This window comes from Macrosteles quadrilineatus, unplaced genomic scaffold (assembly GCF_028750875.1).
Source record: "Macrosteles quadrilineatus isolate MER2022 unplaced genomic scaffold, UCM_ALF_1.0 Scaffold_5__1_contigs__length_97177068, whole genome shotgun sequence".
Taxonomy (NCBI): domain Eukaryota; kingdom Metazoa; phylum Arthropoda; class Insecta; order Hemiptera; family Cicadellidae; genus Macrosteles; species Macrosteles quadrilineatus.
This window is the reverse complement of record NW_026542598.1, coordinates 83,488,755-83,503,554: the sequence shown is the minus strand read 5'-3', so window position 1 is coordinate 83,503,554 and position 14,800 is coordinate 83,488,755. Positions and strand designations below refer to the sequence as shown.

At 37.9% G+C, this 14,800-nt stretch overlaps 1 protein-coding gene across 1 annotated transcript; it reads right to left on the bottom strand.

Annotated features, from left to right (window-relative positions):
- Positions 1-3,973: 3,973 nt before the first annotated feature.
- Positions 3,974-8,666, bottom strand: LOC128995259 (GTP-binding protein Rhes-like). Its single transcript, XM_054420214.1, has 4 exons — positions 8,462-8,666; positions 7,738-7,913; positions 5,853-6,047; positions 3,974-4,918 (listed from the first exon to the last, which is right to left on the bottom strand). The coding sequence occupies exons 1-4, from the start codon at positions 8,664-8,666 to the stop codon at positions 4,790-4,792; spliced, it is 705 nt and encodes a 234-aa protein (XP_054276189.1). The 3' UTR covers positions 3,974-4,789.
- Positions 8,667-14,800: the final 6,134 nt, after the last annotated feature.

Below are 14,800 nucleotides of genomic sequence, written 5' to 3'. Positions count from 1 at the left end.
GTAAATTTGACATTTACTTGGAAGTGTTGCATAAAATGCTCTAGGTAGTTGAGCATAGTAGTAGTGGGTCACTGAAATTTATCCTGAGAAAAGTCATAAGTTCTTACCTGTATGAAATGAGGCACAGCTCTCCTAGATCATTGGGTTTTCAACCAATAGGGCTTTGGAAAAATTATCAGCTGATCATGATGAGAGTTATCATTCAACATCCTTACAAGGCCCCACTAGAAAAACAGGCCATGCTGCAGCGCAACACTACGTCACAGTGGTGAATGGTTGTACTAAAATCTTACCATTAAAATCTGACAAACATCCAGCTTATTTAACTAAAACATTATGGGATATGGCAATGAATTATCAACGAATCTATCCACTAGTGTGACGTCATGGGTCCTGCAGCATGGATTGTTTTTCTGGTAGGGCCTTGATCCTTCACTATAGCCTCCTGTAACAGAAGGCCGCAGTGAGAGAAAAGTGGCAACACCGCAGTCCCGGCCTACCGAGACAGCTGTCGCATTAGTTCATATGGAGCGTCTGCGCAAAGCTAAGGTTTACACGTTTTGTTATTATTGTTATTAATGTATTTTGCCAATAGGCAAGTGTGGCGTTTTCCCAATGTTGGTCAAGGCCTTGTAGTAGGGAAGAATATATTTTTACTCGCCTGACCTCAAAATCTTACTTAAAAACTTACTCACTCTAGTACAACAGATAAGTTATCTTTGAACGAAGCTAACAGAATCAAATCTAGCTTTTGAGTGCTATGCGATCCATATTTCAAGCGCCAATGAGTTAAGCATTTTATACCTTAAAAATTGAAATACATTTTTTTTCTCTGAGGTTTAAAATAATAACACTATAGGTGTGCTTTGTTAGAACCTTTAAAACGTGGTAAAGCTTTAAACAATTTCACTTAAAATATTTTTGGCAGAATATTTCCACTACAAAATATTTGAAATATGAGTTTTTAAGTTACTTAAAATATATTGGATTGAGTAAGATGATAAATTGATTTTTTTTAACGGTAGTCAACCTGTTATCAGAAAATCCTATAATCTAAGTTGAATTTGTTAACGTCAAATAACAATTTACAATAATTGTCCAAATTGAAAAATAAATACTGTTTCATCAAAATAAACACACCAGACAATAAGCAGAACGTTGAAGTGGTTTTAAAGCCATGTAAACATTCGTGTTCATTAGTGTGTTTTGAAAAATTACATTTGCCACGTGTATTATAAGAAGATTTGTTTTCCCCGAATATTTTATATTTAATCCCCGCGTATTTTGAAGTGAATAATGAAAGCGTTATCAATCAATTTTGCAAATACATTACAAATATAATAATTATTGAATTAGTATTAAATTTCATCACTAGGGGTTAAAGAGAATCTTCTTTGTGAATGAGTGAAAGTATAACCACCAAAGAAAAGCCCAGGTTTGTGAATAACAAGATCTGTTAGTGTTCGTCACACTTCGGCCCATGTTATATTTTCATCAAGGTGTTTTCATTCTTTAAGCCAACGAATTAAACAAAAATCGGATATTGTTTATATTAAGTTAGCTTCCTAAACTGCTTCCATATTTTGTTGTTTGAATAAACAAACATACCTTACCCACGTTTCAATTATTGGGCCTGTGTATTAATACACACTGTGATCTGAAATGAAAGTTTAAATTACTTGTTCCATGTTTAGAATTTATAACATAAAAAGCTGTTTTAAATACATGCGTTTCGGGTCTAAAGTAGCTCTTTTGCTCCCTGTAACAAGCCTTATTAGTCCCTAGGGAGTTAAGCTGTAGGCACAGTTGTAAACTTTGATTGCAAGCAATCGTAATGAAATTATGTATTGATTTACTTATTCGGTTGTAGCTTATTGTTTGTATTCTCGTCAATAGTTTGATCTATCGATAGTAATAATTTATACACTATAAATAATATCATGATTTAATAGATTGTAGTGATAATTTTATACACTAACACAATCAACATAGATTACATAATCGAATCACGTACAAACCGGCTGCTTATTTGGATGAGCAAAATTGAAAACAAATTGGAAATCGTTTTGAGAGTTTATCTTTACATGATGAGTATTTTCATTTTATAACTTAGTTTTTAAATATTGTTGCAATATGAAGAAAAATATAGTTTTTCACCACACGGACAATAAGAATCTTTTCGACACGAGCTCATTTTTAGTCCTCTATTTTGCCTCGGTTGATAAACTAGAGCTCATTTCGAAACATGTCAATTTACGCCTTAGTGATATTTTTTTTAATTATATATTTTTATTTGGAACTATTTTCAACTATCAGTTTGTAATAAGAAATATTGCTTAGGTAATCAACCCCAGCTTATGCTAATTACCTTAGGAATGAAAATACAGTAAATACTTTACCATTCCAACATGTATTTCAAACAGCTGTTTCAATGTCGTATAAAATTAACTAAGTTTTATGAGGGTGCTGGGTTAATAAACAACACATTGATTAACGTATAAATATAAATTTATTTAAACTGTAACAATAGTAAGGTATACATAATAGTTGTGTACATATATTGGTACTCGTTTCTGTTTCACATTCATTTTCCAGTATTGTAAGCAATTAATAAAAATAAATATGATTTTGTTGGGTTCCAATAGTCAATGACATTGACTATTATATGAATAGTCAAGGGTTATAGGCAAACCAGAGATTATTTAAGAAAAATATTTTATTAATGGTATGGTATTGCGGCTTAGCAACACCTAAGATCACTTGCAAACTTCAAACTCAAGCATACGCGTGTAAATAATGAATATAAATTTGATTGAATGTTTTTTTTGCTTCTAGGGACCTCTAAACGATAAAAAGTAAATCGGTTTCGGGCCCAGGTCTTGCCTTGATACCTAAGGTAATAGCTTATTACTTATACCGTATGGGCATTGGACAATTCGCTTAAAGTATAAAATTAGTGATAAATCACCAGAGAAAGACCAAAATAATTAGCTGCAGTAGATTGTCTTAAGCCCAGAAGATAACAGCTGGATACAGAGCTGGCGAAAATGAACGTGAAACAGAATAGTGTATGGATTATTTGAAGACAACTTATTTTATCATTAAGTTTAATGACAAAACGAGTCATCGTCAAATAGTCCACTCTTAGGTAACACATTGATACTAAATTATGGTTGTTACATTAAATATATTATCAACATCATTGGTGTCTACGTTGTACATTGAGAAAGAAACTTTACATTTATAGCTACATTTGTAATAAATTACGATTGATTTTGCAGTTAACAGTAAAATTGATTACAAGTTTTGCGTTTGTTAGAATCCTAACATTCATTCAAATTCAAATTTGTTTGTAAATATCCTTTCTTAAGTGGGTTGCTTGACTCCCCATGCCAAATTAATTCGGATTAATGTGTTTAGTTATTTGGCATTTGTATGACAGCATAAATATTTATAAAAGTACATCTTTTTGTTTTTTCGTAATATTTTGTTGAATTGATAGAGCCATAAATTTAGGGTTTTGCATATTTATATATTGTTTAATAGTTTTAACTTCTCAACTATTTAGGTAAAACATGAAAAATAATATGTTCTAGAATACATAGTGAAAGGTTCCAAAGTTTTCCTTTAGAATTGACTTAACAAGAAACTTTTAAAGGTTTTTGAGCAATTGTATGGAGAAATTAAAGTATTTCATCGTCCATACAGAATCTTTTAATTCCAAACCAAACGAACTCGTGGGCTATATTAAAAAAATCTTTTTAAATCTAACAGATAGACATAGAATCTCTGATTTCGGAACCGAATCCATGCTTTTTAATTTTTTTTTAAATTTATTTAAAAATTGAAGGATCATAGTCAAACTTCTAAAACATCACGCTTTCGTATCTACTGTATAATGGTTAATTAACTAAATGAAACAATTTGGGTAGTTATGAATTCATTTCAAGCTCATTGTTTAAAAACCCCTTTAATTACAGTGCTTTTCATTGCACCGTATAATTGACAAAATCGTTAATCACAATCATCAAACTCCAATTACTATTGTAGATTTTTGGGAAGTAACTTGCTCCTAAATCTTATCATTTCAGAACTTCTCTCTCAGTATTATTTCTGTCAACATTATTGGCTTTCCAGATTATCCAAGTAAGAAAAGACAACAAAACAAACCAAGATTCTTACGAGCAAAATACCTTGACTATAAAAGTGTTTTTTCAAAATTCCTGTAAATGTTAAAATATCAACTCAAAATAGGTTTTCAATTAAATAATCATGTTGAGAGAAAACAAGCTAAACAACAATTGTGTAGCATATATTTGGAAAAACAACCTAAACTCGAACTTGATTGATGATTTCCACTTCTATACAGTTTAATGGGCCATTTAAACAACTATTACAATCTATAAAAATACATTCCTCAATCACAGCCACTTACAAAATCCACTGTTTTTTATTTAATGTTGTTATATTTTTATAATGATAAATTTGTCAACCGCAAACTATTGCACAAACACCCCCGTAACAAGTTTAAATCCTCAACAGCGTATCAAATATTTAAAGCTAACAAGCGTAAAACACATTTTTCGATTTATGAACATATCAGCTAAAAATGTCACTCTTTGTGTATCCCAAAACAGCTAAATTTGCATTTATTTACGGGTTTTACAAACCGAAAATATTTGGAACCGCACATACAAATGGTTTTCCACAACAAAACATTGAACATTATATAAAATACTTATGTTAACCATATACTACATGTATATACATCTGGGAAAGGATGAGTTGGTTAGGCCACCGAGCATGAGTTGCGTTTGAGCATGTATTTACTTTTGGCCGAGTTGGAACCGTTGTTGCCAACGTAATTGGGAAGGGATTGTCTCCTCCTTTTCACAGCGGGGCTGAGATTGTAGTGAATCTGTAAAATAATTATGTTTCATGAAGTATGTATTTAACATCGGGAAAGAATAGTAATGTAAAAAAGAAAGAGTGCAATAAACAGCTGAAGTTAGGATTGGATTACAAGGATAGACGTGAATGGAAAAGTGGAGGAAAAGGGAATAAGGTTGTAGCAGAATTCTGGATGGAGAAATTATTATGTTTTAAGTGTTATAAAAATAAAAAGACAGGATAGAATTGGGAATAGATAGATAAGAAGAGAGGCAGTTGAAGACATTATAAGAGGAAGAGGTTTTACCTGATGCAAGACTAAGATGGTTTGGACATGTGAGAGAAGAAAGCGAGAAGGGAAAATTCTATGGATGTTAAATATATGAAGGTTGGAAGAATGAGAACAAAAAAACGCTAGAAGAAGGTTGATAGATAATGAAGAGATTATGTAAAGAAAAGAGTAGGATATTGGATTTCAAGAAGACCAGAACAGATTAGGAAGTTTATGCATTTAAGATAAGGCTCTTGTCTGGAAGAAGAACAAAAAAAGTCATTGGTGGAAGAAATATGATGGAAGAAGTAGGAGGAAATCAATCAGATATAAGGGTATCATAAAGATTTGTTGAATACATTTATAGAGGAGCTAGAGACTGCGAAGTGGGTTGTTTAGCACGTTAACACTATAATATCTAAATGAATAAACTTCTAAGATATTGAACACAAATATTAAATTGTATAGTTTTAATTCATTTACTAGGAGGTTTGGTAGGATTAATTTTTTTAACCAGTAAAATCTCAAAGCATGAAGTTAATGAAAACCCGTATTCTACCGTTATTGTTTCAAATCTCCCAAACAATTAAAATAAATTATGAAACAGCCCATCAAAAATTGAACCATGAACACAAAGACAAATATTCGTCTGCCAGTCCATATTTGAGCCCCCAATTATTTCCCATCATACCTTGGCTTGTACCAGGAGCTCCTTGAAGACCTGAACGATGTTCTGATTCTCCTTGGCTGAACATTCTACATAACCACACTCCCAGTCGTACACTGCCACAGCTTCCGCCTGCTCACGGGAGATCACCCTGTCAGCCAGCTCCGACTTGTTCCCGACCACCACGATGGGCACCATGGGCCCTCGTCGCTCCACGATCTGTACAGCAAGAGGATGTGATAGAATTGTCTGTGGTGCTGAGTGGACATAATGCTCCCAGGAAATCACCCTATCAGCCAGCACCAACTTGTTCCAGACCACCACGATGGGCACCATGGGTCCTCGTCGCTCCACGATCTGTAGAGCAAGAGGATGTGATAGAATTGTCTGTGGTGCTGAGTGGACATAATGCTCCCAGGAGATCACTCTGTCATGGATGGAATAAATTCTGCACACACATCCTAATAATTTTTCTTTTAGTATTAAATAAATGGTAATATTCTATCAAAAGATCCATGAAGATAAGACCAGAGTTTGGACAGCTTAGTTAAAATTAGTAGTTTACACAAAAATAGCGTAGAGATATACCTTAAGGCACGAGTAGAAAAGTTAAGGTAAGAGCCTTTAACACTAAAGGCGAGTGTCTTTAGAACTTCTACGAGTGTCAGGCTACTTCGATCGTTTTTAATTACTAACAATCACTACTAATCTACTAAGAGAGGCTGTGTTTTCGTTTATAACCTCTCATTGCCACTGATTTTGACGCAACGACTCATTGTCCCAACCACTCAATCAATTAAATAGGCCTCTACAGATGATAAGTTGGAAGTTTGACTTCTTTTTCTCAATCCTTAAACCTCGCTGGTCCAAACTTTTACTGTAAAGTAACACAAGTAATGTTAAGTAAGTAAACAAGAAGGTGAACCTTTTCAATTCTAAGAACTGAATTGAAAAGGCTAGTTTACAAAAATGGCCGTAGGTAAATAATCTAAAATTGCAATTGGTGTAGAAAACCAGGTACAAAACACCAAATGAATTCAGTGTAAATCTCCTGGTCAGATTCAACGTAATGTATCATATATGTTCTACGATAGTCGACCCCTTCTTAGTATCCAGGGAGTCAAGCCTTTGAAGTTCCGCCTCAGTTGAGTTTTGCAGACCAGTCAATCCCCCTGAGAAATATGTATGACGAGTCAAAGGGTGTCGTAATAGTAGTCACCTAAAGATTTAGATGGAGGGGAAGACTAGTGTAAGATCTAGTACAGTATGAGATTCTAGATAAATCACGCTAAGTGTGTAAAGTGTAGGACGTTTTATAGCCACTCTAAAAAATCTAGAATGATACTTCAATAAACGACCTTTATTTTGGAGATTAAGTTCATAAAGATCTACAAATTTTAGTTTCCGTATTTCGTTATTGTGCCTTGATTTTTGAGGCGATGTTCCTAAATCGATACGTTGCATCTTAACAAAAAGATAAATATCTAGTAAGAGGAAGAAATTTACAAATAAAAATCTTCTATACAATAACACAAAGTGTTGTATTCAACAACATTATGTTGACTAAAATCTGCAATGGCCTAATGGTGTCATCTTCATCTTCAAAAGAAATCAGTGCAAGAAAACATTAAGGACCTAAGTTTGGGATTTTTGTTTGTTCAGTAGTTTTTTCATCGACATACGAGTTATTTAATGCTGAGAAGGCAACTTAGTACTAATATTGCTTAGGAAACACTAGTCTTCTCACTAAAAGGTGACCTCTATAATCACTCAGCTAAGTAGCTGCTTAAATTGTATAAAAAAGTACAATTTTAATGGTGCCCTATATAAGATTCCTTGTTTAATCTTTCCAGCTTGATGTATAATTAGAGTTAAATTACAGCAAATTCTGAGATAGGGGTTTCCTGACCTGGTCTTTGAGTTTCTTGACCTCCTCCCAGCTGTCCTCGTCGTCGACGGAGTACACTAGGATGAAGGCGTCAGCTGTGTTGACGGAGAGTGCCCTCATGGCGGGGAACTGGTAGGCGCCTGAGGTGTCCAGGATGTCCAGGGTCAAACAGGCTCCGTCCTGGAGCTCGTACTCTCCTGGAGAGAAGAACACGTTGTAAGGAAAATAATGTTATAAACTTGCAGAGTTAACAATTATTCCAGGGGCACACTCTCGTTGAGAGAAGATAAACAATTGAAACTGCTCCATCTTGAAGCTTACCACATTTCGCCTTCTCTTCACTGCATTCATCACTGCATGGGCCATGTCCATGTGACTAACACCGTAACAATACTTTGTTGTATTTATATCATCTCCAGATCAGAAGTATTATGACTGCCATTCGATGTAAACATGGCTATTTACAATTTTGAATTTAATATTCCTACAACTTATTTTGGAGCTAACAAAACCAGGAGAGAAAATCTACTACACCGACTAATTATTTCCTTTATTAGTTTCTTTCGCCTTCTCGCTATCTGAAATTAGTGAACCATTGCCCTTTATAAGTTATCAGATTATTACATAGCCCAGATAAAGCAGAACTAACTTGGATTGGAGAACTAGCCTTTCCAAATATGTTTTTACTATATTTTAATGAATTGATACAGGTTTTTAAACACCAGGATACAAAAGTTTGACAAACCTCTGTGAAGTTCTTCAACTGTTTCTCGATAGCGGGTGAGGAACCTGTCGTAGAGGAACTGTGAGATGATCGAGCTCTTGCCTACCCTTGCTGAGCCCATGACGACCACTCTGCGATGTTCCTTACTGGCTGTACAGCTGGCTCCACTACTGGTGCTCTCTGTACCCAGCGATGGTAACCTCAGCCTCTCACAGTGGCCCGGCATATCCTAGGACAAGACAAAGGAACTGTGAGATGATGGAGCTAGCCTACCCTTGCTGAGCACATGACGACCACTCTGCGATGTTCCTTACTGGCTGTACAGCTTGCTCCACTACTGGTGCTCTCTGTACCCAGCGATGGTAACCTCAGCCTCTCACAGTGGCCCGGCATATCCTAGGACAAGACAAGGGAACTGTGAGATGATGGAGCTAGCCTACCCTTGCTGAGCACATGACGACCACTCTGCGATGTTCCTTACTGGCTGCACAGCTTGCTCCACTACTGGTGCTCTCTGTACCCAGCGATGGTAACCTCAGCCTCTCACAGTGGCCCGGCATATCCTAGGACAAGACAAAGGAACTGTGAGATGATGGAGCTCTTGCCTACCCTTGCTGAGCACATGACGACCACTCTGCGATGTTCCTTACTGGCTGTACAGCTTGCTCCACTACTGGTGCTCTCTGTACCCAGCGATGGTAACCTCAGCCTCTCACAGTGGCCCGGCATATCCTAGGACAAGACAAAGGAACTGTGAGATGATGGAGCTCTTGCCTACCCTTGCTGAGCACATGACGACCACTCTGCGATGTTCCTTACTGGCTGTACAGCTTGCTCCACTACTGGTGCTCTCTGTACCCAGCGATGGTAACCTCAGCCTCTCACAGTGGCCCGGCATATCCTAGGACAAGACAAGGGAACTGTGAGATGATGGAGCTCTTGCCTACCCTTGCTGAGCACATGACGACCACTCTGCGATGTTCCTTACTGGCTGCACAGCTGGCTCCACTACTGGTGCTCTCTGTACCCAGCGATGGTGACCTCAGCCTCTCACAGTGGCTCGGCATATCCTAGGACAAGACAAGGGAACTGTGAGATGATGGAGCTCTTGCCTACCCTTGCTGAGCCCATGACGACGACTCTGCGATGTTCCTTACTGGCTGTACAGCTTGCTCCACTACTGGTGCTCTCTGTACCCAGCGATGGTAACCTCAGCCTCTCACAGTGGCCCGGCATATCCTAGGACAAGACAAGAGAACTGTGAGATGATGGAGCTAGCCTACCCTTGCTGAGCCCATGACGACGACTCTGCGATGTTCCTTACTGGCTGTACAGCTTGCTCCACTACTGGTGCTCTCTGTACCCAGCGATGGTAACCTCAGCCTCTCACAGTGGCCCGGCATATCCTAGGACAAGACAAGGGAACTGTGAGATGATGGAGCTAGCCTACCCTTGCTGAGCCCATGACGACGACTCTGCGATGTTCCTTACTGGCTGCACAGCTGGCTCCACTACTGGTGCTCTCTGTACCCAGCGATGGTAACCTCAGCCTCTCACAGTGGCCCGGCATATCCTAGGACAAGACAAGGGAACTGTGAGATGATGGAGCTCTTGCCTACCCTTGCTGAGCCCATGACGACGACTCTGCGATGTTCCTTACTGGCTGTACAGCTGGCTCCACTACTGGTGCTCTCTGTACCCAGCGATGGTAACCTCAGCCTCTCACAGTGGCCCGGCATATCCTAGGACAAGACAAGGGAACTGTGAGATGATGGAGCTCTTGCCTACCCTTGCTGAGCCCATGACGACCACTCTGCGATGTTCCTTACTGACTGTACAGCTTGCTCCACTACTGGTGCTCTCTGTACCCAGCGATGGTAACCTCAGCCTCTCACAGTGGCCCGGCATATCCTAGGACAAGACAAGGGAACTGTGAGATGATGGAGCTCTTGCCTACCCTTGCTGAGCCCATGACGACGACTCTGCGATGTTCCTTACTGGCTGTACAGCTTGCTCCACTACTGGTGCTCTCTATACCCAGCGATGGTAACCTCAGCCTCTCACAGTGGCCCGGCATATCCTAGGACAAGACAAGGGAACTGTGAGATGACGGAGCTCTTGCCTACCCTTGCTGAGCCCATGACGACGACTCTGCGATGTTCCTTACTGGCTGTACAGCTTGCTCCACTACTGGTGCTCTCTGTACCCAGCGATGGTAACCTCAGCCTCTCACAGTGGCCCGGCATATCCTAGGACAAGACAAGGGAACTGTGAGATGATGGAGCTAGCCTACCCTTGCTGAGCCCATGACGACGACTCTGCGATGTTCCTTACTGGCTGCACAGCTGGCTCCACTACTGGTGCTCTCTGTACCCAGCGATGGTAACCTCAGCCTCTCACAGTGGCCCGGCATATCCTAGGACAAGACAAGGGAACTGTGAGATGATGGAGCTAGCCTACCCTTGCTGAGCCCATGACGACGACTCTGCGATGTTCCTTACTGGCTGCACAGCTGGCTCCACTACTGGTGCTCTCTGTACCCAGCGATGGTAACATCAGCCTCTCACAGTGGCCCGGCATATCCTAGAACGAAACACAGGAACTGTGAGATGATCGAGCTATTGCCTACCCTGGCTGAACCCATGACGACGACTCTGCGATGTTCCTTAAATGGTATTCTTAAGTTGCACTTTCTACAATTGAAATTTAGGCCTTGAGGTAAAGTAATTGTGGAATAGTATATTTCATCACTAGGGCGTTAAATGATTATTTTCGACACGTGTTCAAGTTGGCAAAACCATGGTCTGAAATTGAGCGAGAGTTGAAAGGACACTTTTTGCCCGTACGATGAACAAAATTTTTCGTCATATAGCACCAAGTTACAAAACGGAAATACTTTTCATTATAAAGACCAGCTCACAAAATGACTTTCATTTTGTTTTCAATTTTGTTATTTTAAACAAGCAGCTGTTTAGTAAGATAATGAGATATTTTCGCTTATTAAAACTATTGCAGTTTTTCTATTGGGACCTTGTTTAGACTCGCAACGCATGTATAGAAACAGCTTTTTCCTACAGTCACCCGACAAAGTTGGCTTCCTTGTACTGTTTATAGAACAGAAAGCTGCTAATTGCTGCATATTTATACTTTGCCGTACGGTTTATACTTTGCCGTACGGTTTATACTTTGCCGCACATCAGGATTCCAACGAAACAACACAAAACAGCGTGGTTTTATTATGCACGTAATCCGTGTACGCTTGGAAATAGGTTGGCAACACTTAAAGATAAAAATACTATGAGCAGCTGATTGACTATTATAACTACGATTTAACCTGTCATTTCGTGTTTATAGTTTCGGTATTTCTGAACTTTCTGGACTTTTCTTTTAAACGTTTTTAAAACATTCCTACGATCTTAATAAACAAGAAAATACCTTTAAAGCATTTTTTAAGGCGCGGAAACCACTTCAAATTAGAAAAACATACGGAACTATATTCTCAAAACGCGGAGCACATTTCTTGCCGAGGAAAAATAGCGGAGTGATACGGACCGCGGGTACTACTTTCTCTAGGGCACCATTTGTGTTGCCAGCTGAACCTAAAAACGTGTTGTATAGTGTTTGAAAGACTAATTATTTATATGCTTTATAGTGACTGTAGGAAAACTATAATGTGTAACACGAGTGAAAAAGGCCTTTGCTGCACTCGAGATCATTCCGCATTCACCTGCGGCTCGTGCGTAAACATTGCTCTCGTGTGCAGCAAAGTGCCACTTTCACCACTAGTTACACAAATAACTATTTCTGCAGTATGAAAAAAATAAATTTATTTTACTCAGTAGTAAAAGGTTTTTAGAGATTTCCTGAATAGAAAAGACCGTACTTATTGCATGTAGGTTATAGATCATTAGCTTTGAGTTGAGTTCTTTAGAAATCCGCAAAGCTTTAGAGACGTTTCTGTACAAAGAAATCCTTTACACCATTGGTTTAATCCTGTAAGTTTGATGCTATTAAAGTACGACCAACTTTTATTGTTCTTGTCAGCTTCTTGTGTTGGTTAACTCGGTTTAGTTTGACTAACTTTAGACAGATAATTACCATACTTCAAGGCTGCAAAACTAGGTCTCGACAAACTATCTTAACTTATTGTTATAAGCACTCAAAGCTGAGTGAAGATTTTTAACTAATTATTTCTTCTGTTTTCAGCCTTCTTGTAGATTAGTTTATCGGTTTACTTTATTATTTTTACAACAATGACTTTTTGAAACTGAATTAAATATCCCATCTCTATGGACCCCACATGTAGCCCTATTCATTCTAAATATTTATATGAATGGGCATGTATAATCCAGATGTAGCAAATTTAAATTGAAAAGAACATAGCTAAAATAGGGCCTCAACTAAGTTTATTCTAACTGTTAACCACAAATCTCAAGTGATATTTAAATTTGTCAAACCTGTTAAAAGGACGCATCAATGTAACAGACCCTTTGATTTCGAGCTAGTCCTTTATTTCGACGTTCCTTAGAAACAGAGCATACAAAACTGGAAACTCAACTCCCAATTCAGTGAATTGCTAAACTATTCAACTTCAATTATCATTCTTAATGACGAGTTCTTGATCTTAAATTTTAAATTAGCCAGGAACTTTAATTTGTTTCGGTGAAGATTTGAAAAATTGTAAATTAAAAGACTCTCTCGTATTAAGCATGATTATTTCTTTAGTTAATAACTAAATTTCAGTAAGACGTACCAAAATAATGACGTAATAAAATAAGACGTAGCTTTTAATGTGAAAAAGTTACAAAAAAAAGTCTTCTTCTCCAAGATTGAGGTATTGCGTTTTTATCGTGTAAAGTAATATTACATGACTTTATAATATTGTTGCAACTGACCTACAGATCTATAGATACCTCTCTAATCATTTTATTAATTCGATAGCTCATCTAATTTAAGAAGATCGCTGGTCAAGTCCTAAGACAAAACAGAAGCTTTTGATAGTTCGAACCTTGATTCTGATATGCTAACCTAAACCATAAATAAAACACACTCCCTAGTAGATTTCCCATCTTTATGGAACAGCTGAAGCCAATTTTATTGTTAGTTCTGTCCGGTGGCCAGTAGAGGTCGTGCTTTGTTATGTTTCTTGGTATTTCAGTAGTGGAGAACTGCCGGTTTTACCTCACTTTAGACACGTTTTTCCCATGTTATTCTTATGGGGATCATTTTTTGGCCACCAATTCCAAAAATCCTGATCTTCGCCCAAATATCCCTATAAAATTGTCAAACCTTATTTCTTAGTTATTCCCTATAAATATATTCGATATTAAGCAAAAAATAAAAAAAAACTAATTATTTCATTTATTGACCCATGCATGTGTATATGTATAGTAGTATAGTTTGTCGCCGCCGTTTTTTGCGGCACGAGGTTTTTGGGCCAACTCCCCGCCCATGCCTAATTGCTAGTACATCTACCATTCCCCTTTCTAGTTGATGTATTATATTTCTGTCTTATCTTATCTATATATTAGACGTATGAGTTGTTTAATATTGTTAGTATAGTTTGTCGCCGCCGTTTTTTGTGCATCGAGGTTTTTGGGCCAACTCCCCCCCTCCCCCTCACTCCCTCACCACTCCCCTCTGCCCCATGCACAATTGCTAGTACATCTATCATTCCCCTTTCCAGTTGATATATTATATTTCTATTTCAAAATCATGTATGTGCGAACTCGGCTCATGGCGTGGGCGCGCTCCTGGTCGCGGGCATGCTCCCTTGGACATCCTTTGTGGAAATCCATGAGTTCTGGCTACTTGGGAACCCAAGCCATTTGACATACAATAAATCACCCTTCCTCCTAATTACCTTTTCTACTAAATACATGTCTTTATACTTGGTCTTTAACAACTCCTCTGTATAGAAGCCTCCTCTGATTATATTACCATTTTCATCTTTCAAGATATAAGTCACAGGCTTTGTATTCTTTACTTCTGCTATTGTAAATAGTTCCCCTGTCCAATTCGGAGTATAACCTTTACTAAAAACATGTTTATACTTGGAAATCCTTACGCTATCACCTACCTTATATCTTGGCTTTTTAACTTGCACTACTTTAGAAGTCCTTTCATGCAACCTCTCATGCACATATTTACTGTTCTTAATATTCACTTGGTTAGGCTTCATTCCTATAGATCTATGCACTTTATTATTATATTTTCGAATTAACTTTGGAAGTAAATCCAACCATTTATAACTCCCCTGAGCACTAAATTCTCTATATAACCAATTCTTTAAAGTTCTCTGAAACCTCTCCACAATTGCAGCCTTAGTTGTAGAAAATGTGTGATAGTGATTAATATTTA

Excerpts from the sequence above, each read along its gene's own strand:
- LOC128995259 (XM_054420214.1), bottom strand. The coding sequence starts at position 8,666 with ATGCCGGGCCACTGTGAGAGGCTGAGGTTACCATCGCTGGGTACAGAG. Across the intron at positions 7,914-8,461 it reads AGTTGAAGAACTTCACAGAG|GAGAGTACGAGCTCCAGGAC; the intron begins GTTTGTCAAACT and ends TCTTCTCTCCAG. Across the intron at positions 6,048-7,737 it reads TCAAGAAACTCAAAGACCAG|ATCGTGGAGCGACGAGGGCC; the intron begins GTCAGGAAACCC and ends CTTGCTGTACAG.